The following is a 27,427-nucleotide window of genomic DNA, read 5'->3' as shown; positions in this document are numbered from 1 at the left end:
TGTGATTGATAAGCCCCCTGGCATGATGGATGAGTATACAGGTGCCACTACAGAGTTCCTAGCTTACAACCTGTCACAGAGGATCAGACACGCCACTCCTCCGGCACCCAGATAGCCTAGCCGTCGTCCCGACGTGCCAGAGTCCGCAGCTCAGCAGGATGAGATCATCAGAGGGATTGCAGCCACTAAGGAGGAGGAGCTAGAGGCATAGTAGGAGGTGAGTGAGTACAGTGACAGCTCCAACGACGACTACCAGCCTATACCTCAGATGCCTCCACGCAGACACGATGCAGAGGCAGGTAGCTCTAGTTCTGCTCCACCTGCTCCACAGACAGACCCCGCTCTCATTGCTATTCTTGAGCAGGTGCAGCAGGATCAGACACGACAGGCACAGGAGACAGCTACAAACTTCGCACAGTTTCAGGCTCGTCAGGATGAGTTTCAGCGGCAGTAGCAGCTCCTTCAGCACCAGTAGTTACTTATGCAGCAGCAGCTCATGGGATTCATGCAGCATGTAGTGACAGCCATTGGGATCCCACTGCCACAGACTTCGCCCTAGCTTGCACAGCCTCCTACCACTTCGACGACTCCAGCAGTACAGCCCATCGGGCTTCAGAGTCAGGGACAGCCTCCAGCTCAGTTTCCTTCACCTCCTGTACAGGTGTCCCAGTGGTTAGCCTCACCTGGTGTAGCCCCGCAGTTCACTCCTTATCACACGGGTTTCTCACCAGAGCAGACGTCCTCACTATTCGTGCCTGAGTCGTCAGTCTCCAGGAGTCTTGGAGCATCATTCAGTGAGTTGACCGGCATGCCTACTCCACCTCACATGCATACTGCCGGTCCATCTACAGCCGCTCCAGCTATCATGACTACTCAGAGACTCCCCTCGTCTGTTGCCTCGTCAGATCCTACGACAGACATACTTGTAGCTTCACAGGCAGCACCAGCTCAGACCCAGACCGCTTCAGCGACACTTCCTGCTTCAGAGGGTCAGTTAGTTCAGAGCTCAGGGTCAGATGATGATGGCGCCCAGTTCCATCTTGCTCCATGTACTTCAGCGCCCGACTCGTCCGCTGCAGCCCCGCCGATCGACCCTTAGGTTTTGGTGTTTGACGCCAAAGGGGGAGAGGGTTTGAGTATGTAGACTTAGGGGGAGCGAGTTTTAGGGGGAGCTAGTTATCTAGTATTAGCTTATTATATACATTTGGAGTTTTATTTGTGTGATACACTATTACTTGTGCATTCGTGTGTTTACTTTCATGCATACTTTTATTTATATGTGATAGTGCTATCTACGTGGTTGTGATATTTGACATGTGTGATTTCTACTTTGCATTTTCTATATGTCATATCACTTGTGGAATGCTTATTTGCTTTTGCTTCCGCGTTTATACTTCGAAGCAAATGAGCTTTGTTATTTGTACTCATGCTTAATTCATATTCTTTGAGTACATTGTGTTGGCTTGGGTCATATAAGCATGACTAACTCTTTTGTTCTTATTGACAAAAGCTTATATGAACCAAGCCCGTCAAAAACCTCACTCCATAACATACTCGAGGTGGTATTGTCATCAATCACCAAAAAGGGGGAGATTGAAAGCATCTAGGCCCCTAGTTGGATTTCGGTGATTAATGTCAATACAAGATTACTATGACTAACGTGTGTTTTGCAGAGACAATTAAGTTAGGTCATGGTAATGGAGATCGATTGGGCAATCGAGGTTGTCATGCCCCTACGATGGAAATCGTTTCGGTTTTCAAAGGTTGGACGACAAGGTTAAGGATAACTAGTTCTAAGTGTCAATTGGAGTTGGAGAGACACTTAGAGTAGTTTAGGACTTTGTTTTTCCTTTGGCCGTACTATGAAGGGGGGTATGAACGGGTAGCTTGACCTAGTTAAGTCTAGTGAGTTAGGTGTGGTGCACACTTGTTAAAACTAGCTCTAGGTAGCTCCTATGAATGCCTAAGATCTTTTGGAGCAAACTTCATTCACATATGTTCGGAAGTTGGAAGTGAATGGAGGGTCAAACACTGACCGGACGCTGGCTCCGGTGCGACCGAACGCTGGCCGCAGGGTCCGGTCAGTTCATTTGACCGTGAAGATCAAGTCTGGTGTGACCGGACGCTGGGAGGTCATGTGACCGGACGCTGAGGGCCAGCGTCCGGTCGACTCCAGTAAGGGTCCAGACTTGGGAAAGAGTGACCGAACGCGTCCGGTCAGTATGACCGGACCCTGTGTATCCAGCGTCCGGTCGTTTACAGTAAGCATCCAAGAGCGACCGGACGCGTCCGGTCGGTACTGACCGGACCCTGACAGCGTCCGGTCATCACTTGAAAACTGGTTCATGGGTTGAACTAACTGGAGCGTCCGGTCATCACGACCGGAGCGTCCGGTCATCCCACAGAGGCTCATAACGGTTTGTTTTTCAGGCTGGCTTATAAATAGAAGCTCCACTCGTGAGTGGAGTATCTTTTGCTCATTCCAACAGCTGAGAAACACGTTTGTGAGTGCCAAGAAGAGCAAGGTGCTAGTGAGGTGTTTGTGATTTGAGAATCCAAGAGAGTAGCCTCACTAGCAAATCAAGAGTAGCAAAGTGTGCATCCATCTTCTCATTAGGCTTTGCATGGTCAAGTGAGTGTTCGTGCTTGTTACTCTTGGTGATCGCCATCACCTAGACGGCTTGGTGGTGATTGGGAGTTTGGTGTTCACCCGGCGGAGCTTGTGGGTGACCCAACTCAAGTTGTGAGCGGCTTTGGGTGATTCGCCGCGATGGAGTGTCGAAGAATCAACCCGTAGAGAGCACTTGATCCTTGCGCGGATCAAGGGGGAGCTACACCCTTGCGCGGGTGCTCCAACGAGGACTAGTGGGGAGTGGCGACTCTCCGATACCTCGGTAAAACATCGCCGTGTTCCTTTCTCTCTCTATTTACTTTGAGCACTTACTTTGAGCATTTACTTTGAGCAATTCAATACTTGTTTTTACCTCCATAAGAATTGCTTGCTAGAGTAAGCTTGGAACTTAGGTTGAGAGGTTGTTGTGCATTAGTTTGATATAAACACTTTTCTAGGCACAAGGGGTTAATTGGGCTATCCGTAGGATTTGATTATTGTAAGAAAATTTAGAATTAGCCCAATTCACCCCCCCTCTTGGGCATCTTGATCCTTTCAACAAGCTTGTAATTACTTTTGCATATATTGTGCTTGTGTAGTTGCTCTTGTAATTAGTTAGCTTGTGTAGCTTACTAGTTACCTTCTTGCTTGTGTAGCATAAGAAGTAGCTCCCTTGCATGGCTAATTTGGTTTGTGTAACCTTGTTAGTCACATTACTTAGTTTGTGTAGCTAAGTAATTGTGCTCTCTAATTTGGCATTGGTTGCCTTGTTATTGAGCATTGCTAGTGAGCTTAGGTGGCTTTGTGCTTTTGCTTACTAGCTTGTGTAGGAGCTCCCTTGTTGCTTGAAGTACTAGCGGCATAGGTTTGTGTGACCTTGCTTCTAGAATTGGTTATGTGAGCTCTAGCTAGCCCGTCACCTTTGTTGCTTAATTAGTATCTTTGGAAGGTGCTAGAGAACATAAATAGAGGGGTGTAGTCTTGGCTTGACCGATAGTTTTAATTCCGCACTTGTTTCGGTTAGCCGACGCGATTATTTTTAGAAAAGACTATTCACCCCCCCTCTAGTCTGCCATCTCGACCCTTCAAGTGGTATCGAAGCTAGGTCTCTCATTTGTGGTCTTCACCGACCCGAGAGGATGGCGAACTTTGGGCTAGAAGTTGTTTGTGACACACACATTTTTGATGGCACACACTATGCACGGTGGAAACGTCATATGCTTGATCATTTCCGTGATTTGGGTCCCAAGGCATGGTGGATCGTTGTTGTTGGTTTTTCTCGTGATGTTTTGGATAAGGACAACCTAACCCAAGCACAAGAGGATTGCTTACAACTTGATCATCGTGCTCTTTATTATGTAACATGTGCTTTACATAATGATGTTTTTAGACGTGTGTGGGACTTTGAGAGTGCTGATGATATGTGGATGGCACTCCAAGCCTTCTATGGTGATTCCTCCACATGGGACGATGGCAAATTCAAAAAGGAGGATGAGCCTAAGAAGGAGGCGCATGAGTGTGTTGAGCATGACCATAACTTGGTGATTGTGGAAGATTGCTCCACCTCATGGTCAAGTGATGATAATGATGATCGATCTACCACAAGTTCACTTGACAAGGTTGATGATGACGCCACAAGTGTTGCACATAAAGATTCTACCTCAAGCACACTTGATGGTGATCTTGATGATGATGGTTCATGCTCGGGCCATGATTGTGATGCTACTACAAGCTCTTCTTCATCACCACATTGCTTCATGTCACAAGGTGACACCAAGGTATCAAATGATAATGTGGTTGATCATGTTGATTCATATGATGAGCTTATTAGTAGACTTGCTAGCATGACCATATCTTTAGAAAATAAGAAAGCTAAAACATTGAAATTGGAAAACTCACTTCTAAAGAACTCTTGTGAAGAACATAAGAAATTACTTGATAATTTTAAATCTTCACATGATGAGCTAAACTTGAATCATGAGACACTACTTGCATCTCATGATGAATTATTATAACAGCATGCTTCTCTCATTAAAATGTTTACAAAAAAACTTAAAAATAATGAGAGCTCATCACATGGGTCAATTGATCAATCACATATTGTTGCTAACCCTTGTGATGTAGGCAAGAAGCATGTATCCACCTCTTGTGATGATTTATTAGAAATGCCATGCTCTTCATATATAGATTCTTGTTCTACTTCTATGTCTCGTGAGACTAACCTTTTGAAGGAGAACAATGAGCTCAATGAACAAGTGAAGAAATTAAGCAACAAGTTAGAGAGGTGCTACAACTCTCAAGTCACCTTTGAGCATATGTTGAAGACTCAAAGAAACTTTGGTGACAATAGTGGAGTCGGCTTCAAGACTAGCAAAGTCAATCATCAAGAAAGCCGTAATGACACAAGTGGCATTAGCTTCAACAAGAGCAAGATCAAGGGCAAAAGATGGGGCAAGAGAAGATATGAAAGAGAAATGAAGAAGCAAGAACAAGAGAAGCTCTCTCATTTCATGTGCTTCAAGTGCCATGAAGTGGGACATCTTACAAATGGTTGCCCCAATGAAGAAAAGCTCAAGTTGAAGAAACAAGAAGAGAGGCTAAGGCATGTGAAGTGCTTCAAGTGCCGCACTTGGGGTCACCTTACCTCAATGTGCCCAACCAAGCAATTGGTGAAGCAACTAAAAGAGCCTCAACCAAAGCCATAAGTTGAGCAAGAGAAGACACCCCAAGAGCAAATCAAGATCAATCATGAAGATCGTGGTGACTTGATGATGAAGAAGAAGAAAACAAGAAGGGGTGGAAAGGCAAGGCATCCAATGCAAACTCAAGATGCCAAGATGATGAGCAAGAATGAAGATGAGAAGAAAGATTATGCTCACATCAAGTGCTTCAAGTGTGGAAGTACGGGACACTTTGCCTCTAAGTGTCCTACCAAGCTTAAGAAGAAGGCTCAAGCAATCCATGAGAGGCAAGGCAATGAGAAGCACTACATGAGCAAAGAAGAGAAGGCTCAAGCAAAGAGAAAGTGCTACTCATGCCAGGAAAGGGGACACATGGCACATTCATGTCCCCTAGGTGACATTTCTAAGCCTATTTCAATTGTTGATAATAATGTGCTTAGAAAGGATGATAATGGTACCTCTATGGTTGCTATTGCAAAACATCTCGCTACTCATACTAAGGCGTTGCCTAAGTATATTGCTCCTAACTTGAGAGGACCCAAACTTATTTGGGTACCATCAAAAAGTGGATGATTGATTGTAGGTACCATCGGCATTGGAAACTTGATTCAATTGATTTCATATTGATCATCATATGTTGAGTCAATATATGAAGCCTAGTGCACATCCAAACCCAATGCCAAGTGAAAATTGAGTGAAGTCCAAGTGCTATCAACATACAAGTGCTATAATTCAAGTTGTTGGTGATTCATTGGATATATTTGATGACTTGCAAATAATTGAGTTGAAGCTTGCTAGTTGGATGATCATGAGCTAACCAAGGTATATCTCTTGTTGATTATTTCATTTGGGTGCATATGAGTTGATTGAATTGGATAAATATGCAATGTTGCTTGCTATAAGATGATTAAATGAATAATTGATTAGTAATCAAGTTTGGATTGATTTGTGTTGGATAAATTCATAAGATGACATTTAGTAAGTGGATTGAATGGATATATGTCTTATGGAAGTATTCAAACAAGTTAGTTTCAAGTTTGATTCATATTTGATGAAGTATAGCTCAATTGTTGAAATCTGTCCTATAATTGAGAATCTGAGCTAGCTGTGATCTTAGCCATGTTTGAGTAATCAACACTTATTGGATTGGCATAAAAATTGGTGTACATGCTCTAGACTTATAGTATAAGATTATGTACAATTTTCATGAGAATTCAATAAGAAATGCTTCGGTTTTGCTGTGGATCTTGTCAGCTATAGTGCAGCTGTTTTCAGCATGTAGAAGTGGTGGAAGAATTGAAATATGTTAGCAATCTAGAAGTCAAATGAATCTCAAATTTTTATAGCTACTAGATAACTTAGTAATGCACACATCCACCAAATTTTGTGGTATTTAGATTAGTACTTTGGGAGATATGCATTTTTCTTTGAAGAGTACAGAATCTGCCAGAAAAGTGACAAATGTTGGATTGCTCTAGAGTCACTTTGATTGAAAGGTCCTCAAGTTAGAAACATGTTTATAAGTAATTAAGGTACCTAAGTTTGGTTTTGAGATGATCTAGAAGCATGACAAGCAAAGAGTACAAGGCCATTTGATTGTGGAGTGTACTTTGCACACCTTCGGTACTCAAATTGGAAGATCAAGATCAAACTCAAGATAAAGCTGAAGTTTAAGTTCTAGTGACTATTAGAAATCATTTGGTAGAAAGAAAAGGACTTAAAGAAGGAATCAAGGTTACTCACCAAGTTAAGTCCATCACTTGGATCAATCAATCAAGTCATTTCAAGTGAGTATCAAGAATGGTTCTTAGAGAGAGGTCACTTCTCCCTAGTGTAGGGGCTTGTCGCCTATATGTAGGTGAACCAAGTGTGGTACTTGGAAGGCTAACATGGAAGTTGTGATCTAAGGAACATTTGAGATGCTTAGTTGAAGCAATCAAAAGGGTTGATCAAGAAAAGAAAGCAACACCCAAAAGAGAGCTAGTCATGATATTTCAAGTAGTATTGTCAAATTGATGCTCTCATGCAAGCATTGATCAAAAGATGAAGCAAGCCAACCACAACAAGAAAGTGCACTTGATCATAAGTGGTATTCATTTCATATGGGTGAAGAATGGAATTCAACATGGTATCTATTGGTCTTCACCAAGCTTATAATGGGACTTCACATTGCTATTGGAGTAATAAATTGGAATCTATGTGACTATCCTCTACTCCAACATAGCAAAGGTGTCATTGTAATGTGCATGATCATTTCATCCCTTACTAGTATGCGGTTAGTGCATATAGTATATGCTTCATAGGATCATGCATAACAAATGAAATGCTTAAATTCATAGGCTACCACTATTGTTTGAATGATTACTTGATCTAGTGGTTAGTACATGAATTTGTTCATGAGCTAGTAAATCCAAGTACTTGACTCAATTTGGATTGCTAACAAGTGACAAGTACAACATTGGCAAGATAACCCTTGCAAGAGGTGTGAAGAAGCTTGTCATTGGTTCAAACCGGACTTGGAAGCTTAGGCAAATCAATTTAGTTCAAGTCAATCATAGAAGCTCATGATAGTAATAAGAGTGCAGGCACAAGACAACAATGCAAATGGGTATCTAGTTTGTTTGTTACAAGTGGTATCTAGACTCAAGTATTTCATCAAGAATCTATAAGTAATGTCTAGATCAACTCATAAGTGATATCCTATAAATGGTACTCATAAAGATAGCAAATGTTCAAGAAATGGTTTTTATTGATAAATCCAACAAGTGGTTCCATACTAGAAGATTATTTCAAGTGATATCACATCTACACATAATATCAATCATGCAAAACGATGGTTCCACATTTGATCCTCAACTTTAAGTGATCATCAAATGAAGAATGCATCCTTCACCTACAAGAGCTCAAGTGTATAAAATGGATGACCCATGCTATCACATAGGGGGAGGTGTCCCACAAATTGATATTAAGATCAAAAATCTTATGTGTGGTATCTCAAGAAGCCCTACACAAGATACAAGTGGTACAAGTTACAAGTGAAATCTACAAATGGTGTTATTCCAACAATCAAGTGATGTCCATAAAAAATGTAAGATTCAAGCCTCAACCATCTACCCCAAATGCATACCTTTGCATCAATGAGAAGCTCACCTTTTATGGAAATTGATGACAAAGGGGGAGAGATTGTACAAATATATGAAAGCTTTGAGATTGAGATTGTATAAGGGGGAGAGATAAGGTATAAAAGCTCAAAGAAGTAGAGGTTGGACATAGACATGGACAAAGAGGGAGCAACATTGAAGAAAAGAGATGGATCAAAATTCTTGGACAAGAGAAGCACACAAGTAGGGGGAGCAAGCTCATGAACTTTGATTGATTGCATTTGATATGTGCATATTCATGTGCTTGCTTGCATTGCATAAGCTTTCAAATTCAATATGCATGCTTGTGTGGTGTATGTTAGTTGTAGAACTTGAATGATGATTTGATAACTAGCATGCATAGGATGATAGCTAGACACATGGTATGCTTTTCAAGTAATGCTAGTACCTTGCTTTTAATGTTGATCTCACAAGGTATCTAGTGCTTTTATTTTCAAGTGATATCTAGCTAACCATGGTGCTAAGGATGAACTTAAAGGTGCAACTCCGATTAGTACACGCTTCAAAGGTTTATTCTATACACCTTAGCATCATTTTGTAGTAATTACTCTCCCACAATTTTAATCTATGCATATGTGCGACCTTCAAATCAGACACTCTAGCACATACGTAGGGGGAGCTAATACTACCATCTTGGGTTTGTGGTACTTGTCCAAAATTATTTTCACATGGTAAAATTGCTTGGGCAAGCAACATGAATCCAAAAGAGCTTAATTTCCATATCTTTGTAGAGTTGTCATCAATTACCAAAAATGGGGAGATTGAAAGGTCCTTGTGTGGTTTTGGTAATTGAGTGACAACCTAGGTGGACTAATTGTGTTTATGTGAGATACACAGGTGATTAGTCCATAGACACATATGTGTGAGCAACATATGCCATGAAGGTGAAAATGGCTTGGAGATGTTGCAAAGCTCACACATGTGATGATGAAGGAGCTCATTGCACATGAGACATGATATTGAGTCATGTGATCAAGGTGGAGAAGATCAAGACAAGACTTGGCTTGATGGACCGGTTGCAAGCGTGAAGGGCAAGTTGGGGGCTTTGGAGCGATGGACCACGTGGCAGTGAAGCTTGAGCAAGACTTGGCGCCGATGGACGAAGGCAACGGTGAAAAGCAAGTGAAGTCAAGATCGATGAACCAATATGATCATGTGATGATATGAAGTGGATCATATCATTGTTGATCGTGTTGGTGCATGTGTTGCATCGACATTGGAGGAGATGGAATGGAATGCGCAAGGTAAAGGTATAACCTAGGCCATTTCATTTCACCGGTCATAGGTGTGTAGAGAAGTTGATGACCAGGTTTAGGATAGATGGCCGTACTATCAAGAGGGGCAAACTTGTTTGCATATCGGTCATCTAGTGCCACTTGAGTGATCTAACTTTGCATCATCGCTAGGATTGAGTGGCATGGCAAGTTGAGTGGCTAATCCTTTGGAAAATGATTGTGAAAATGCTAACACACATATACATGATGGTGTACACTTGGTGGTGTTGGCACATTTACAAAGGAGATGAAGTTGGAGTTGATGTGGATCAACTCGGCAATGGAACGGAGGTGAGAAGGGTCTCACAGAGTGGATCGGACACTGGTCACATAGTGACCGGACGCTGGGTTCCAGCGTCCGGTCAGTAGTGGCAGTCAGCGGGCAGGTGTCGATCATTGACCAGACGCTGGCGCTGGAAGTGACCGGACGCTGATGGGGTGCGTCCGGTCAAGGTGACGTGTGATGGCGTAGGCAGAGCAGTGTTGCTGGAGGTGACCGGACGCTGGTGCTGCGTCCGATCACGACCGACCGGACGCATCCGGTCATGTCCGGTACCTTACTGGAAACGACCGGGCGCTGGGGTTGCTGCATCCGGTCAGTTGTTGCTGTAGCGTCTGGTCATAAGATGACCGTTGAGATCGGATGAACAACGTTTGAAGAAGGGGACACGTGGCGTGCATCGCACGACCGGATGCTGAGGTCTAGCGTCCGATCGATTGGACCAGAGCATCCGGTCGTCCCGACTTTAGCCCAGTGAAGGGGTAATGGCTCTATTTGTTCGTGGGGTTATAAATAGAAGCTATGGTCGGCCTTGGGCCGGTAGCTGAGCACACTAGAGCCTTGGTGGCTTGTGTAGTAGTGCTTAGGAGCCCTCCATCTCACATATACTTGATAGTGATCATTCGATTGTGTGAGAGAGCGATTCTAGTGCGATTGCATCATGAGGTTGCATCAAGTGGCACTAGGTGATCGAGTTGCAAGCCGGTGGTGCTTGTTACTCTTGGAGGTTGCCACCTCCTAGACAGCTTGGTGGTGGTCTCCGTTGAAGCCCGCAAGAAGCTTGTGCGGTGCTCTAGAGAAGAGCTTTGTGAGGGGCATTGTGCTCGCCCCGTGGGAGCTACGAAAAGCAACTCTAGTTGAGCGTGTCATTGAGCCACTCTCACTTTTGGGGTAGGTTCTTGCGGTGCTTGATGTGCGGGCTTGGCGGGTGATGCCAATTAGCTACCGAACCACCAAGTGAGCGGTCGACACAACGGGGACTAGCGTGTTGGCAAACACGTGAACCTTGGGAGAAAAATCACCATGTCAACCTTGTTCTTCCCATTGGTTTGCATCCTCGTTACACAAGCTTGTAATTACTTTTGCATATATTGTGCTTATGTAGTTGCTCTTGTAATTAGTTAGCTTGTGTAGCTTACTAGTTACCTTCTTGCTTGTGTAGCATAAGAAGTAGCTCCCTTGCGTGGCTAATTTGGTTTGTGTAAACTTGTTAGTCACATTACTTAGTTTGTGTAGCTAAGTAATTGCGCTCTCTAATTTGGCATTGGTTGCCTTGTTATTGAGCACTGCTAGTGAGCTTAGGTGGCTTTGTCCTTTTGCTTACTAGCTTGTGTAGGAGCTCCCTTGTTGCTTGAAGTACTAGCGGCATAGGTTTGTGTGACCTTGCTTCTAGAATTGGTTAGGTGAGCTCTAGCTAGCCCGTCACCTTTGTTACTTAATTAGTATCTTTGGAAGGTGCTAGAGAACATAAATAGAGGGGTGTAGTCTTAGCTTGACCGATAGTTTTAATTCCACACTTGTTTCAGTTAGCCGACGTGATTATTTTTAGAAAGGACTATTCACCCTCCTCTAGTCTGCCATCTCGACCCTTCAGCCACCCATTGCCTCCTCTCTCAAATGGATGAGGGCGCCGTTCTAGGTCCGGGCCCGCTTCACATAGAGAGAGAGATGGATGGACGGGAACGGCGATCGAGCGACAACATCAGCGCGGCGGCGAGATAGGGGAATGGCTCAGTGCTCGTTGGAGTAAGATATGTTGGTTGAGACAGTGCTCGGAGGTCACCCCCAACTAGTTGTCGGTGTCCTAGAGGTCCACCCACGATGGTAGGAGGAATCTTCGGTGACCGTGGGTGCTCGTGGCGGCGATGGCGGCTTGCTGTAGCAGCCGTGGTGGCGTGGTGATGGATTATGGGGTGTTTTGGCATGTAAGGGTGGATGGTGTGCGGTCACAGTGTGCGTGTGAGTGTTCAGAGGCGGTCGCTTTGCTTGGTTGTGCAGTGATAACGACGGGTAGTGGTGGTGGCGGCGTGACGGCAGATGGCTTATGGTGGTAGAGCAATGCAGGGGCTGAGATGGTGGAGGAGGTAGTAGAGGAGCCTAGGAGCAAACTGGCCACTTCTACTGGGCAATGACGCTCTGAAGAGGGAGAGTTCAAAGGTCGCGCCCATGGCGAGCGCGGCGAACCGGATTGGGGAAAAATGACCTAGAGCTCGAAAGGAGGGAGGAGGAGGGAAGAGAAGAGGGAGATGGCGTGTTCTGTGCTAAGGCAAAGCTCGCTGTGGTGATGGTTGAAGTGAAAGGGCACGGGACAGGCCTATTTATAGGCACTGAGGTCGGTTCGCACTGGCGAGATATTTTCTCGCCGCGCCTCGGTTATGCAGGCTCCATGTTACCTTCCATGCACGTGTTCAAACCTAAGGCGGTGGCGCACAATGTGCTCTCATCTGTCTCCTGGCTGGCAGTGGGCTGGAGAGGAGTACGTCCATGGTGGTGGCTCCATGGGTCGATGGCTTTGGTGACCTAAGCATAGCGGTGGCGGTCCCCACGCATGGGCACACGTGCTCGGCGGATGACGACAACGGAGGTAGGCGGTGCCGCACAGCGGGTCTACAGCCATGGCAACTTGGCCATAGTGCTATCGTTGATGTGCTGGAGAAGAAAGAGCTGATGGCCGGGGTCCATTCGCCAGCGAGAGGAGGGAGAGGGGAAGGGCTGTTGTGCAGCTCGGTTGTGTTGCGTGAGTGGGTGGGCCCGTTGCGGAAAGGGAGGAGAGGAGGGAGCGTTCATGGGCTTGGGTTGGCAGTGCGGTGGTGGCCCAATGCTGAGAAGAAGAGGGGGAGGGAGTGGGCCGTGGTGCGGGCCAGAGAGGGAGAAGGGGTGATTTGAGCCCGTGAGCCGTTTCTCATTTATGTAGTGCCTTTTCTTTTTCCTAGAAAATGAACTAAGTACATTTGGGTGTATTTGGGTTTGAATTCTAGAGAATTTGAAAGGTGGGGACCTTGGAAAATGAGGGGAGGGTCAAGGAAAGGTATTTGGTGGAGGATGCTTAGAGGGAATTATTTGATGCCAAATAAATTCTAGGGCAAGCAATCAAACAATCAAGTAATCAAGCATACACACAAGCATTCAAACAAGCAAAGTGCAGACGATGAATTTAAATGCAAAGCTATTTTCTAACCCTAGGAAGATATCTCTAGCGCTACAACTAAATCCTACGTGGCATAGGAATGCATATGGTGGAGTTTTGATGCAAGGGTTATTAAAAAATATATTTTCAAATTGGTTGTGCAGAAATAGACAGTCAAGGTTTTAATTTGTTGTAAAGTTTTAAAAAGTTCAAATTTTTAGTGTTTTTTAACATGATGCAAAACATAGGGTGTTACACCACCCACGCCCGTGCCCCCGCATGCTGCTGCGCCCCTCGCTTTGCTTCTGTGCTGCGTGCTCGTGGATGTGCATGCAGGTGGGGACCAAATCTACATTTGCAACACTAAATCTACTTTTGCAACATCAAGATGAAACACATGCAGCATTCAGATGAAACATATGAAACATACATATGAAACTCATGAAACATATTACGCCTGCTAATGGAAACACTTCCAACATGAAGCACTTGCTGCAACATACGTCTGAAAGAGGTAAAACATTTGAAACATACGATTGCAACATATGTTTATAGCCACTACAACATATGCAATATTCAGATAAAACACCTCCAACATACGTTTAAACAGGATGAAATATTTGAAACATATAATTACAACATACGTGTATAGCCATTGCAACATGTAAAAAATACAAATAAAACACTTGCAACGTACGTTTGAAAAAATGAAACATTTGAAACATACGCTTGCAACATATGTGTATAGCCAATGCAACATATGCAACATCGAGATGAAACACGTGCAACACCAGATGAAACATACATCTAAAACGCATGAAAACATACGGAGCTCGATACCATGGAGTGACCAAAAAAATTGGACCAGCACTCAGCTGCCAACGGTGAACCATCACAGAAGTAGCAAACGTCACATGCAAATGTGGGCCCGTGCTCCTCTCACAAATAGGCAAGCGGCCTGGTCGGCCCTTCAACTGGCTAATCCGGTTAGCCAAAGCAGCAACGCTGCAGGCAGCATGCGGCAGGGGCAGCTTGTCCTGGGCGTAGACAAGAGAGAGAGAGAAAAGTGGAGGACGACAAGTAGTAGCAGGCCTAGGCGCTAGGCAGTATAGGGCAGGCGCGACAGGGAGGCCTGCGGCTAGGGGCCTGGCCGGCTGTTCCAGCCCGCAGCGAATGCAACAGGGAGCCTCTCTCCATGGTCACGCACATGCAAGGTTCCCCACGCGCCGCCTACACCCTGAACTCGAGTGGCCGCACACACTCCCATGCGCCGCCCCGCAGAACGGATGGGTGCAGCCCCGCCTGCCTGTAACTACATGCCCCCGCTTTTTTTCTTGGGCATCACGCGCGTAGGGTTGGTCCGTCCATTCGTCTGGATGCCCTCAACCAAGCATTACCGAATGTGATATGGTAATGCTCTTGTGTAGGCGTTCGGGGATGGACGGACACGACTTTCCCACTGGCTACCTTATCTGTCCGCTCGCTCCCATCCGCACCCCTTAAAAAAACTCCCGCACTCGGCCTCCACCGTTGTGGACTTATCCACCGCTCCATAGGACCTCCATGCCTGACTCCATCGCGACGCCCGTCTTCCCCACTCCGCACTCCACCACGCCGCTTGCAAGCACCACGGCATTCACGTTGCCGCAGCCACCTCCGCTGCCCGCTTTAGCTGCCGAGCAGGTGCTCGCCAAGGGTGTGTTGGCCCAGGCCGCCGAGCAGGTGCTCGGCCAGGGGTGTTCGCACAGATGCTCGCCTAGGGTGCTCGCACACCTCGCGCAGGTTCCCACCCAAGCCACCGAGCAGGTCCTCGGCCAAGCGCGCACCGGCGAGCTCTATGTGCCGCCGCCGACATCGTTGCCGGTGTCGAGCTCCATGATTCGTCCAAACAGTAAGGTGACATTGCGCGCTAAAAACGCATGTTGCAATAGTATGTTTCGCATGTTTTAGGTGCTTCATCCGGATGTTGCAAGTGTTTCATGTGGATATTGCAAAAGTAGATAGGGATGTTGCATATGTTGCAATGATTGTACACGTATGTTGCAAGCTTTTGTTCTCAATGTTTCCGTTGTTTTTCCAGACATATGTTGCAAGTGTGTTTATTTGGATGTTGCATATGTTGTACATATATGTTGCAGGTGTTTTATCTGGATGTTGTCTATGTTTTACATGGTTTTTAAGTGTTTTTCAGGTGTTTTTGCAAGTGTTTCATCTGTCCTCAGACGTATGTTGCAAGTGTTGTATCTGGATGTTTCAAAATTAGATCGGGTGTTGTATCTCGCTCTCTCCTCGCCTTTGACTACCTTGCTTCGGTGTCTCCACCTTCTTTCGGCGCCGATTAGACATCCGAACCAGAGGCGTAGGCGGGTGCCGCCCCATCCCCTTCTTCTCGATGTTGGTGGCACGGCGTGGGATGGCGGCACGGCGGGGGACGGGCCGCCGCGAGTGGCGCAGGCGGGCGCTCCCTCTGTTCTGTGGTTCTGTTACGCGTGCGGGCGGGCACTCCTTTCTAATAGGCTATTCCGTGGTTCCGTAGCTAAGATCGGACGACTCTTATGGTAAGTATTGGACGGGTCGTAGCTGCGTCTGGATAGGTCGTAGGGCCGGACGTCCGGGCGCTAGTCGTCCCGTGATACGGTTAATATTAGTACAATTTCAACTATACGATGAACTTTTCTAATGGCCCAAACGAATATGCACTGCAGGACTGTGACACTGCTAGCAGAGATGCACTGAGCTGTGAGCAACGATACTCAGCCTGTTCGGTTGGCTGGTTCGTATCATTGCTGGTTTGTTTATGTGAGAGAGAAGTACTGCTGGCTGGTTCAGGTGAATAATATCCATGTGAGGGGGCTGGCCAGCCAGCCAGCCCCAGCCGATCGGGCTGACTGGCACCCCTCTTTCATATATATATATATATATATATATATATATATATATATATATATATAGACGCATTTTTTTTACGAATCACAATACAAATGCAGACACGCATATAATATACATGTATACTTAGCCCTTATAAACGTATATGCACACAACAATCTGAACCGTCGACAGTTAAAAAAAAATTGACAGTCAAAAAGACAATCTGAACAATCAGATTCCACCGTAAGAAAACGTAACATCAGTTTCCGTAATCACAAGTGTATATATTCTCAAAAAGTGTCCCAACTACCAAAATTTGCTTTAGAATATACTTGCAACTTCTAACACATTTGTAGAGCGATAGTACTGTCAAGGCTACCTTCTGCAAACTGCTAGCGCAAACACTAGAATGTAGTACGTGTTGTGGATGACATTACAACAGGGGCGGCGACCACACTGTCTTAGAAAAATGTGCTTTATGTTTACATTCTAGCTAGATTGATGCTAGCTAGAAGCTACAGGGCAATCTGAAATGTGTGATGTAATCTTATTGCCAAATGTGATGAAATACATTAAATTTACAAACCCCCGTTATTCATGTGGATCAAAGCCCGCAGCAGCAAAAAAGTGAACAAATATAAAAAGTAACACAAACTACAGAGAGGTGCCACAGGTAGGGAAAGTAGTTTAAACACGCCACACGCATCACTTGCTTTCTTACTCCTGTTTCTTGGGTGCCCCGGCGCCGAGCGGCATGAACTCCGCCACCTTCTTCGCCGCCGGCCGGGCAGCGAGACCCTTCCACCAGGCGCTGGCATGTGGGAGCGCCTCGACCAGCGTGGCATACTCGGTGGCCATGAAGTAGCGCATGATGGTGAAGTGGGTGAGGTCGGCGAGGGTCAACACATCGCCGGCGAGGTACCTGCTCTGCGCCAGGCGCGCCTCGTACACCTCCAGCACCTTCTTTAGCTTCTCCACGTTCTCGTCAATGACAGCCTGGTTGCGTTCGCGGCCATGTAGGACGGGCGCGACGATGCACTCGACGGCGATGGCGCCTGCCAGTGGTTGCATCTGGTGGGCCTCCACCTCCACCCACATGTCCACCATTGCCGACTGCTCCAGGCTGCCAGACCCTAGCAGCTCCGGCTTGTATTCCGAAGCACGTGCCTCGCGATCTCTCGGGATTCTGAATGAAGAAATATGTATATATATTAGAATTTTTTTTGGTGGTGGACATTCTTTTATTAAAATGCTTCTAGGGTGTTTTATGGATACACCTATTTCTCAACGAGTGAATTGCAGTTTACACCACACATAGAAGCATCATGGTTTAAGAACACCGCATATAAAGTATTTTGTTCCACTTACCTCCATATATATATATATATATATAACATGTAAAATTGTTTTACTTTAGCCAACCTTTAGCTCTAGTCTCAACTCTCACATAAACCATGTTGTAATTAGATCATGGAATTTTAAAACCCCATCTTTCTATAATGCCTCACTTATACTCATATAGCTCTGATTTGCTTATTCCTCTTTTACCCCCAGTCCGTAAATGTTGGTTAAGACCATTAGTTTCTTTGGCAATATCGTCATGAAGCATTTGTAGATGAGGCAAAAAGAAATGAAATGTCGCCATGGTCATGTATATCTGGATATGTATGGGACTAGAGCTAAGGGTGTGATACAGTGAACCCAACTGGCATGTTTACATGGCCTTAAGGGGCACAAATTAAAAACGCTTTGAGGCTTTCTGTAATCATGGCATATTTGATATGCGGCAAACTGCAATACCCTCTTTTAACAATGAATTAAAACACCACTGATGCGGTCCATATATAAAAGAAAGTTACCTATATATTTTAGAAGCACTTTTCACGTTCAATTAAATAACTTGTATCTTAATTACATTGTCGATCTTTATATTTTTTTTGTATGTTGATGGTAAAAGTTTTAAGAGTTTGAGCTATCGACATGATTAGAAAAAGGACATATTTTGAATCAAAGATGCTGCTAGCAAGGTATATACCTTGTACAAATAACATGGAAAAGAGAGCACGTGAACGCATTCGAAATTGTAAGAGAGTTAGAAATCCAAACGCATTCGAAAAGAGAGCACGTGAACGCATTCGAAATTGTAAGAGAGTTGGAAAAGAGAGCACGTGAACTGCTACGACATGCTGCAAGGGAAGGGAGACAGCATGCAAGAGAGTTAGAAATCCAAAAAGGGAAATTGAAGGCCGTCGCGAGTCGTAGCAGTAGCAGTAGTACGTACGTTCCTGGCGAGGTGGTCGGGGTGGCGGACCGGTGGTCGCCGGTGTCGCGGCTCATGGGGACGAGCTCATAGTCAACGCCGGCCTCCTCCAGGCACAGCAACACGTTCACCGCCATGTCTTGTCTGCTGCTCGATCGATCTCCCTCAATCCTGCTGTGCTTGTGTGCTATCGTGGGAATTGGGAATTGGAATTGTGGGAACTGGGGATATATCCGGCGTGTGAACTGTGGAGCGAACGGATGTGTGCTAGCCTGCCGCCTCCGCCGCTCGCTATTTGTACGTCTTTGCTTGCGTATGTGCAGACCTTGTCAACTTTGATTCAAGCGTGGCGTCGTTGCTTTAGTACGGTGAAAATTTTACATTTTAGTCCTTTCTAAAAACTACTTCTACAAATAGACTCCTCATAAAACTTTTTCCATAAATAGACCAAAAGCCCGGTGTCAAATAATAAAACGCCGAGATCTTCGCATGGGCGCTATGTCAGACTGCGCCGAAGTCTGCCACGTCAATGCCAACGTGGCATGTCCAGGCCAAACCTCGGCGTTTAGGCTATCCGCACTCGTCCACCTCTATTTCCATCTCTAAAAAGGAATATTCTATCCTAGTCATCGAGATTCTCCACTCTATACTTATTTCTCCCGCACCCGTGTTATCTCTATATCATACTCTATACCCACTATTCCATATTTTATTCCCCTCTCTCACCAACTCTACCTCTCTCGCTACAGTACTGCTACAGTGTTTACCGTGGCCTCCTCGCGCGCTAGCTCTGGCGTTTCCCTGTGCGGCCGGTACGCTGCCGCGCGCGGTGCGGACATGCGGTACACCACCGCTAGCGTACCGGCCGCTTTACCGCTCAGCGGTGCGGATAGCCTTAGTCCTCTCACGCCGAGATCTGGGCACTTTGAAATGCGAGACCGGCGATTTGCAGACATCGGTTGGTTTGCTTCCTGGCGGGCAGGGACTTCGGCGATCTGCGCTGTCTATTGCCTTCGTGCATGTATAATCTTTCCTTCCATAATGACTGATTTGACCCTTCAACCATACAAAACTTTGCACATTTAGCCTAACGAGATAACTTGCTGCGCCTGATGACCTGACACTGATGCATAATAGATTAATCAAAATACTTGTTAATGATCTATTTATCTTGTTCACAGATTAACCTAGCCATTAGATATGTTTCAGGCTTTCATAGGCTAACAAACAAATCTATATCTAATATTAAAAAGGCAAAATTTCTCTCCACCCATTTTTTTCGTTGGCCAATCTGTTGCGAGTTGCTGCCTCCGTGTCCTTTGCTGGATTGTTTTTTTTCATTTTTTTTCCGTTTCCACTTCCCTCACGTTTAGTATCTTGACCATTTTTTCTTCTTTTTTTGTCTCCTGTTATATTGTTATATAAATAGAAAAAAATAAATAATAATGATAGTATTATGTGTCTTTGATCTCTAATTTGTCGTTTCCTAATAAATAGATATTTTTGTCACTAATCAATCTAGATCAGCAGATGGTACAACTATAACTAATCTAAAATAGTTTTGTCATCCAAGCTAATGTATATCTATATATTGATGCTTCTATACCTTAACAATATCAAAAAAACGCCCAAAATTTTATCTTGTTTCTTCCTACACCCCTATCGGGATATGATTCATACGAGTTAAAATAGCTTCTAGCGATGATGAATACATGGTCTCATTCCAATACATATTGGGTTACATCCTCCATATCTCATATTTGACCCGGACTTGTGACCCCCTCTACCAACTCGCATCTAGCGATGATGCAATGTTCGGTTCATATACATATTGGATTCCGTTGCAACACACGTGTACTTTTGCTAGTAAGCTATAAAAGCTGATGCTGGGGGGAGGTGCCCCTAGCAGGGCACCCCGCCTGATGTTTGGCCTTTTTCAGGCCCTCGCAACCTCTTCGCTGCCGCACTAACCCCTTGCGACGAAGGTTTCCCCGTGTTCTCTTCTTTCAGGCATTCGCACGGGAGATGGCCGAGGCGAGGGTGATGCTTGATGGGAGAACACGAAGCCGGCGGAGGCCTAGAGGACCCTCGATGGGCTCTGCGACGAGCAAAAGGTTTCTCCAACGGTTTTCCAAAAAGTATTAGCCTATCATTAATTTATATTTAGTTGATTTGTTAATTATTTAAAAAGTTACTTTTTAAGATATACATATACCTAAGATATACTTTCTCCCAGTGGCCAAAAAGTATTGGGAGCACCAAATAAAGGTTTCTCCAACGGTTTTCCAAAAATCACTCCTAAACGGTTGAAGGTGATTTTACATGATCCCGAACTATTTCTAAATCACCCTAGCCAGTTTTATACTTTGTTTCTCTCTTGTACATTTATATCAAGAACCCTGTCCTACTTCTTATTTTTTTCCACGTCCTTCAACCTTACGTTGGCTCGATGGATGCGCGCGTATTTATCCGCACAACTGGGTCGATTTTTCCATGTGCCAAAAAATTGGGAGGTGTGATTAGGAGTTGTTGGAGATATATTTTTTAATGTTGCTAAAATTATGGCATGGTAGATTGTTTTGGGAATTCTTAGAGATGCTCTGATGTCTCAGAACCGAAGTCCTTGTTCTCACCAAGAGAACTACTCAAGATCAAATATCTAACTTGTTTTAATCTTCTAAAAATATTTTAAAAGTGTGCACAATATTTCTTTTGGCAAGTTAGTTAGCTTGCAGGAATACTCAACAAATTTGGGTATCTACGGATCTACCGGAAGCGTTAAGAGAGAAGAAGCTAGTGAGAAATCAAGAGATCAGGTTACGTACGTATCTCCTGGCCAATCCCAACCTGGAACAGCAAGTCGCCATGAAGCAAACCGATGCGCGAGTCGCCGGTTTTTGAAGTGACTGATGGTCGGCGACTCGGCGTGGTAGGACCAAACGCCGGTTTTATTATTTAACGCCAAACTTTAGTCTATTTTTGCAAAAAAAAATCTGAGGAGTCTATTTATAGAAATAGTTTTTAGAAACGACTAAAATACAAAAATTTCACCTTTCGTACGCGCATCATGATTTTTGGAGGAGGAGACGCTATTTTCCGTCCCACACCACAATTAGCACGTCATGATTAGGAAATGGATAACGCTTGAACTTATCCGCTCGGCTTACCAGTCGTGATACAATGTTTTTTTTCTCACAACAAATCAGCATCAGCCGGCTTATTGAAAGGTCCTAATGTCTAGAGGGGATGAATAGACTAATAAAAATTTCTACAACAACACTTAACAAAATGGTTAGACAATTATGAGGCGAAGCAAGTGTTGCGCTAGCCTACTCAAAATATAAGCCACCTACCATAATTCTAGTTTAGATAGTGTCTATTCACACAATAGCTATAACACTACCCTATGTTAGTGTACTCTCAAAGGCTAACTAAAGAGCCACACCAACCAAGCAAGTAAGCTCTCACAACTAGCTACACTAAAGAACTTGTCAACTAGTTTGCGGTAAAATAAAGAGAGTGATCAAGAAGGTTATACCGCCGTGTAGATGAAGAAATCAATCAATCACAAGAATGAACAACAATGAAGACCAATCATCTCGAAATCAATGATGAACACAATGATTTTTACCGAGGTTCACTTGCTTGCCGACAAGCTAGTCCTCGTTGTGGCGATTCACTCACTTGGAGGTTCACGTGCTAATTGGCTTTACACGCCAAACCCTCAATAGGGTGCCGCACAACCAACACAAGATGAGGATCACACAAGCCACGAGCAATCCACTAGAGTACCTTTTGGCTCTCCGTCGGGGAAAGGTCAAAAACCCCTTACAATCACCACGATCGGAGCCGGAGACAATCACCACCCTCCGCTCAACGATCCTCGCTGCTCCAAGCCGTCTAGGTGGCGGCAACCACCAAGAGTAACAAGCGAAATCCGCAGCGAAACACGAACACCAAGTGTCTCTAGATACAAACACTCAAGCAATGCACTTGGATTCTCTCCCAATCTCACAAAGATGATGAATCAATGATGGAGATAAGTGGGAGAGCTTTAGGTAAGCTCACAAGGTTGCTATGTCAATGAAAATGACCAAAAGTATGAGCTTTAACCAGCCATGGGGCTTAAATAGAAGCCCCCACGAAATAGAGTCGTTGTACCCCTTCATTGGGTACAGCGCGGGGTGACCGGACGCTCCGGTCCAATCGACCAGACGCAGCACCGGACGTTCCGTTCGTGAATACCGGATGCATCCGGTCAGCCTACCGGACGTGTCCGGTAGCTCCCAGACGGCCACGTGTCCAGTCCAAACCAACATAGCTATTGCTGCCCTTTCTGCCGACGATCGGACGCTCAAACACAAATGACCGGACGCTGAGCCGCTGTGTCTGGTCGAGTCCAGTAAGCCCTAGGGTCGACCGGACGTGTCTGTTAGAAACTGACCGGACGCTGAGCCTCAGCGTCCGGTCGAGTACAGTAAGCATCCACGCTCGACCGGACACGTCCGGTCACACCGGACCGAACGCTGCCAGCGTCCGATCAACTGTTCTGCCGAATACTACGTTAGCTGATTCACACCAGACGTGTCTGGTGTGGCGACCGAACGCGTCCGGTCGCTGAGTTCATCGCCAAATACCGGACGTGTTCGGTCACCATACCGGACGCGTCCGGTCACTCTGTAACCAGCGCGACTAGCTCCTTTTCAACTCTATCTTCTTCACCCTTGCTCAAATATGCCAACCACCAAGTGTATCATCTTGTGCACATGTGTTAGCATATTTTCACAAACATTTTCAAGTGTGTTAGCACTCCACTAGATTCTAAATGTATATGCAATGAGTTAGAGCATCTAGTGGCACTTTGATAACCGCATTCCGATACTAGTTTCACCCCTCTTAATAGTATGCCTATCGAACCTAAATGTGATCACACTCTCTAAGTGTCTTGATCACCAAAATAAAATAGCTTCTATGGTTTATACATTTGCCTTGAGCCTTTTGTTTTTCTCTTTCTTCTTTCTATGTCCAAGCACTTGATCATCATCATGGCATCACCATCTTTATGATCTTCATTTGCTTCACCACTTGGAATGTGCTACCTATCTCATGATCACTTGATAAACTAGGTTAGCACATAGGGTTTCATCAATTTACCAAAATCAAACTAAAACTTTCAATCTCCCCCTTTTTGGTAATTGATGACAACCCTTATACAAAGATATGAATTAAAAATCAATTGAATCAATGTTGCTTGTCCAAACATATTTGTCGTGTAAAAGAATATGGACAAGTTTCATGAACCCTAAATAGTAGCAATTGCTCCCCCTACATATGTGCTAAGAGTTTGGATAGTAGCTTGCACATATGCTTAGATAGGAAATATAGGAGACAATATCTACCAAATGATGCTAAGGTATAAAAGATGGACCTTTGAAGCGTGATATCAATCGGAGTGCACCAATATACCATCCTTAGCACCATGGTTAGCTCAATACCACTTGAAAATATTTAGAAGTGAAATCACTAGATATCCTATGCATGCTAGTTTTTCATTTTATCATTCAAACCGACAACTAGCATACACCACACAAGCATAGATATTAAATTTTAAAACTTGTGTTATGCAAGCAAACATATGAAATGTACATTCAAATGCACCATACAAGTTCATGAGCTTGCTCCCCCTACTTGTGTGCTCAAAAGTTTTTAGTTGATCCCTTTCCTTTGTCATATCTTTATGTTTTTCTCCCTTTATGATATTTATGATATTTCTCCCCCTTTTTCACTATTTTTACTGCTATCTTTTTTACTACTATCTTTGTTTCTCCCCCCCTTTGTCATCAATGACCATAAAGATTCAAAATATAGATAGTATTACTTGTAGGGTCGAGATTATTAATGTCAATCAATGAGAGGAGGATCAAAGTTTTGAATTTGGTTCAAACTAGAATATATGCCAAAGATATTTAACTCGGTTTGATCCAAGGACAAGCTTCTTCACACCTCCAAATAAGAGTTATCTTATACCATGTTGAGTTAAACACTTATAACTCATTTTCTAGATTAAACACTAGGTTTACAAGCCCACAAACATGTCATATGCTACCACTAGATCAAAATAAGCATAGAAGCAATGGTGATACCATATAAACATCAAATTCATTTGATTTTCATGAATGAGCCTAATAGAATGGAGAAATGACAAGATGCACTAAATATGTCCTTAGCAAGGATGTATGACATGCCAATCAACTTTTACCTTGGATTGCTCGAAGGAGAGGCATGTCATATAAGTGGGGGGTGCATCAACACATATTTAAGAAATCCAATATGTTCAACTCATTCCTTAGCTTGTAAAACCTTTTCTCATCCAATGGCTTGGTGAATATATCGGTAAGTTGATCTTCGGTGCCTACACTCTCAATGCAAATGTCCCCTTTTTGTTGGTGATCTCTTATGAAATGATGGCAGACATCAATGTGCTTAGTTCTTGCATGTTGAACCGGATTGTTGGTTAGCTTGATTTCACTCTCATTGTCACATAGCAATGGCACTTTCTTAAACTTAATTCCAAAATCACTCAAAGTGGCTTTCATCCAAAGTACTTGGGCACAACAACTACCAGCGAATATGTATTTAGCTTCGGCGGTTGATAATGCCATATTATTTTGCTTCTTTGATGACCATGAAATAAGTGATCTTCCCAACAATTGACATATGCCCGAGGTGCTCTTCCTTTCAACCTTGCATCCCGCATAATTCGAGTCGGAGTAACCAACTAGCTCAAACTTTGCTCCTTTGGGATACCACAAACCAATATTTGGTGTATGCTTCAAGTACCTCAAAATTCTCTTTGTAGCCTTTAAATGACTTTCTCTTGGTGAGGCTTGAAATCTTGCACACATGCATACACTAAACTTTACCTTGATGCGGTCACATAGAGTAGGCTTTCAATCATAGACCGATATAATTTTTGATCCACCATATTGCCACTTGCATCACTATCCAAGTTGCCATTGGTTCCCATTGGTGTGCTAATGACTTTGCTATCAATCATGCCAAACTTCTTGACCATGTCCTTGATGTACTTGCCTTGACTCACAAATGTACCATTCTTTAATTGCTTAATTTGAAGACCAAGGAAGTAACTCAATTCTTCAATCATGGACATCTCAAACTCATTAGCCATCATCTTTTCAAATTCATCACAAAAGTCTTGATTGGTTGATCCAAATATGATGTCATCAACATAGATTTGCAATACAAATAGATCTTTTTCAATCTTCTTGATGAAAAGAGTGGTGTCAACCTTGCCCATCATGAACCTTTTAGAGAGGAGGAAGTCCCTTAATCTCTCATACCATGCTCTAGGTGCTTGCTTCAAGCCATACAATGCCTTCTTCAACTTGTATACATTGTTGGGCTTCTTATCATCTTCAAAACCGGGAGGTTGCTCTACATATACTTCTTTATTGATGTAGCCATTTAGAAATGCACTCTTAACATTCATTTGATAGAGCTTGATGTTGTGGGCACAAGCATAGGCTAGCAAGATTCTAATTGCTTCCAATCTAGCAACCGGGGCATATGTTTCTCCAAAGTCAAGACCTTCAACTTGAGTATAGCCTTGTGCTACCAATCTTGCTTTGTTCCTTACTACTATCCTATCTTGATCTTGCTTGTTTCTAAAGACCCATTTGGTTCCAATCACATTGTGTCCCTTTGGTCTTTCTACCATCTCCCATACTTGATTTCTTGTGAAGTTATTCAACTCTTTATGCATAGCATTTACCTAATCAACATCCTTCAATGCCTCATATATCTTCTTTGGTTCAATGGATGACACAAACGAGAAGTGTTCATAAAATGATGCCAATCTTGATCTTGTTTGTACACCTCTTGAAATATTACCAATGATAGTGTCCAATGGATGATCTCTTACAATATTTATTGGTTGGAGCATTGGAACTTGATTGCTTGCACTTGCTTGATCATTTGGTTGAGATGATGTACTAGCCACTTGATCTTGTTCATTGTCATAAGAGCCACTTGCACTAACTTGATTTGTATCATCTTGCACATTTGAGTTGGAGAGCACTTGCACTTGATCATCTTCACCATCATTCACTTGACTAGGCCTCAATTCACTAATATCCATGTTCTTCATGGCATTTGAAAGTTGAGTGCCTCTAACATCTTCTAAATTCTCATTCTCTACTTGTGAACCCTTGGTTTCATCAAATTCAATATCATGAACTTCCTCAAGAGTACCACTATCCAAATTCCAAACTCTATATGCTTTGCTTGTAGTGGAATAGCCAAGTAGAAATCCTTCATCACATTTCTTGTCGAACTTGCCCAATCTTGTGCCTTTCTTCAAGATATAGCATTTGCAACCAAAGACCCAAAATATGCAATGTTGGGCTTTCTACCATTTAAGAGCTCATATGGTGTCTTTTCTTTCAATCGGTGACAATAGAGGCGGTTGCTACAATAGCAAGCCGTGTTGATAGCTTCGGCCCAAAAGGATTGACTCACATTGTACTCACTAAGCATAGACCTTGCCATATCAATGAGTGTTCTATTCTTCCTCTCAACAAGGTCATTTGATTGAGGAGTGTACTTGGCTGAGAATTGATGTCTAATTCCAAATTCATCACATAACTCATCAATTTTAGTGTTCTTGAACTCACTACCATTGTCACTTCTAACTCTCTTGATGGTTGTTTCAAATTCATTGTGAATGCCTTTGACAAATGATTTGAATGTTGCAAATACATCACATTTGTCCACTAGAAAAAATACCCATGTGTATCTAGTGTAGTCATCTACTATTACAAAGCCATATTTGTTACCACCGATACTAGTGTATTGTGTTGGCCCAAACAAATCTATGTGCAATAACTCAAATGCTTTATTAGTGCTCATCATGCTTTTCTTAGAATGGGTGTTTCCAACTTATTTGCCGGCTTGACAAGAGCTACAAAGCTTATCCTTTTCAAACACAACATCTTTCAAGCCTCTAACCAAGTCATGCTTAACCAATCTATTCAATTGTTTTATTCCAACATGACCAAGCCTTCTATGCCATAACCAACCCATGCTAGACTTAGTGAACAAGTATGTAGATAATTTAGCTTCACTAGCATTGAAATCAACTAAGTA

The 27,427-nt window shown here is 43.8% G+C and overlaps 1 protein-coding gene across 1 annotated transcript; it reads right to left on the bottom strand.

Moving 5' to 3' along the window:
• Positions 1–16,719: 16,719 nt before the first annotated feature.
• Positions 16,720–17,148, bottom strand: LOC136510010 (glutathione S-transferase 4-like). Its single transcript, XM_066504584.1, has one exon. It carries the CDS (start codon positions 17,107–17,109, stop codon positions 16,720–16,722), a length of 390 nt encoding a protein of 129 aa, XP_066360681.1. The 5' UTR covers positions 17,110–17,148.
• Between the last annotated feature and the right edge of the window lie 10,279 nt (positions 17,149–27,427).

The sequence above is a fragment of the Miscanthus floridulus genome, chromosome 16 (assembly GCF_019320115.1).
Source record: "Miscanthus floridulus cultivar M001 chromosome 16, ASM1932011v1, whole genome shotgun sequence".
Classification (NCBI taxonomy): Eukaryota; Viridiplantae; Streptophyta; class Magnoliopsida; order Poales; family Poaceae; genus Miscanthus; species Miscanthus floridulus.
This window is presented reverse-complemented; position numbering and strand designations above follow the sequence as displayed.

Bases quoted from the DNA above. Each gene is read 5' to 3' on its own strand.
- LOC136510010 (XM_066504584.1), bottom strand. From the start codon at position 17,109: ATGGTGGACATGTGGGTGGAGGTGGAGGCCCACCAGATGCAACCACTG.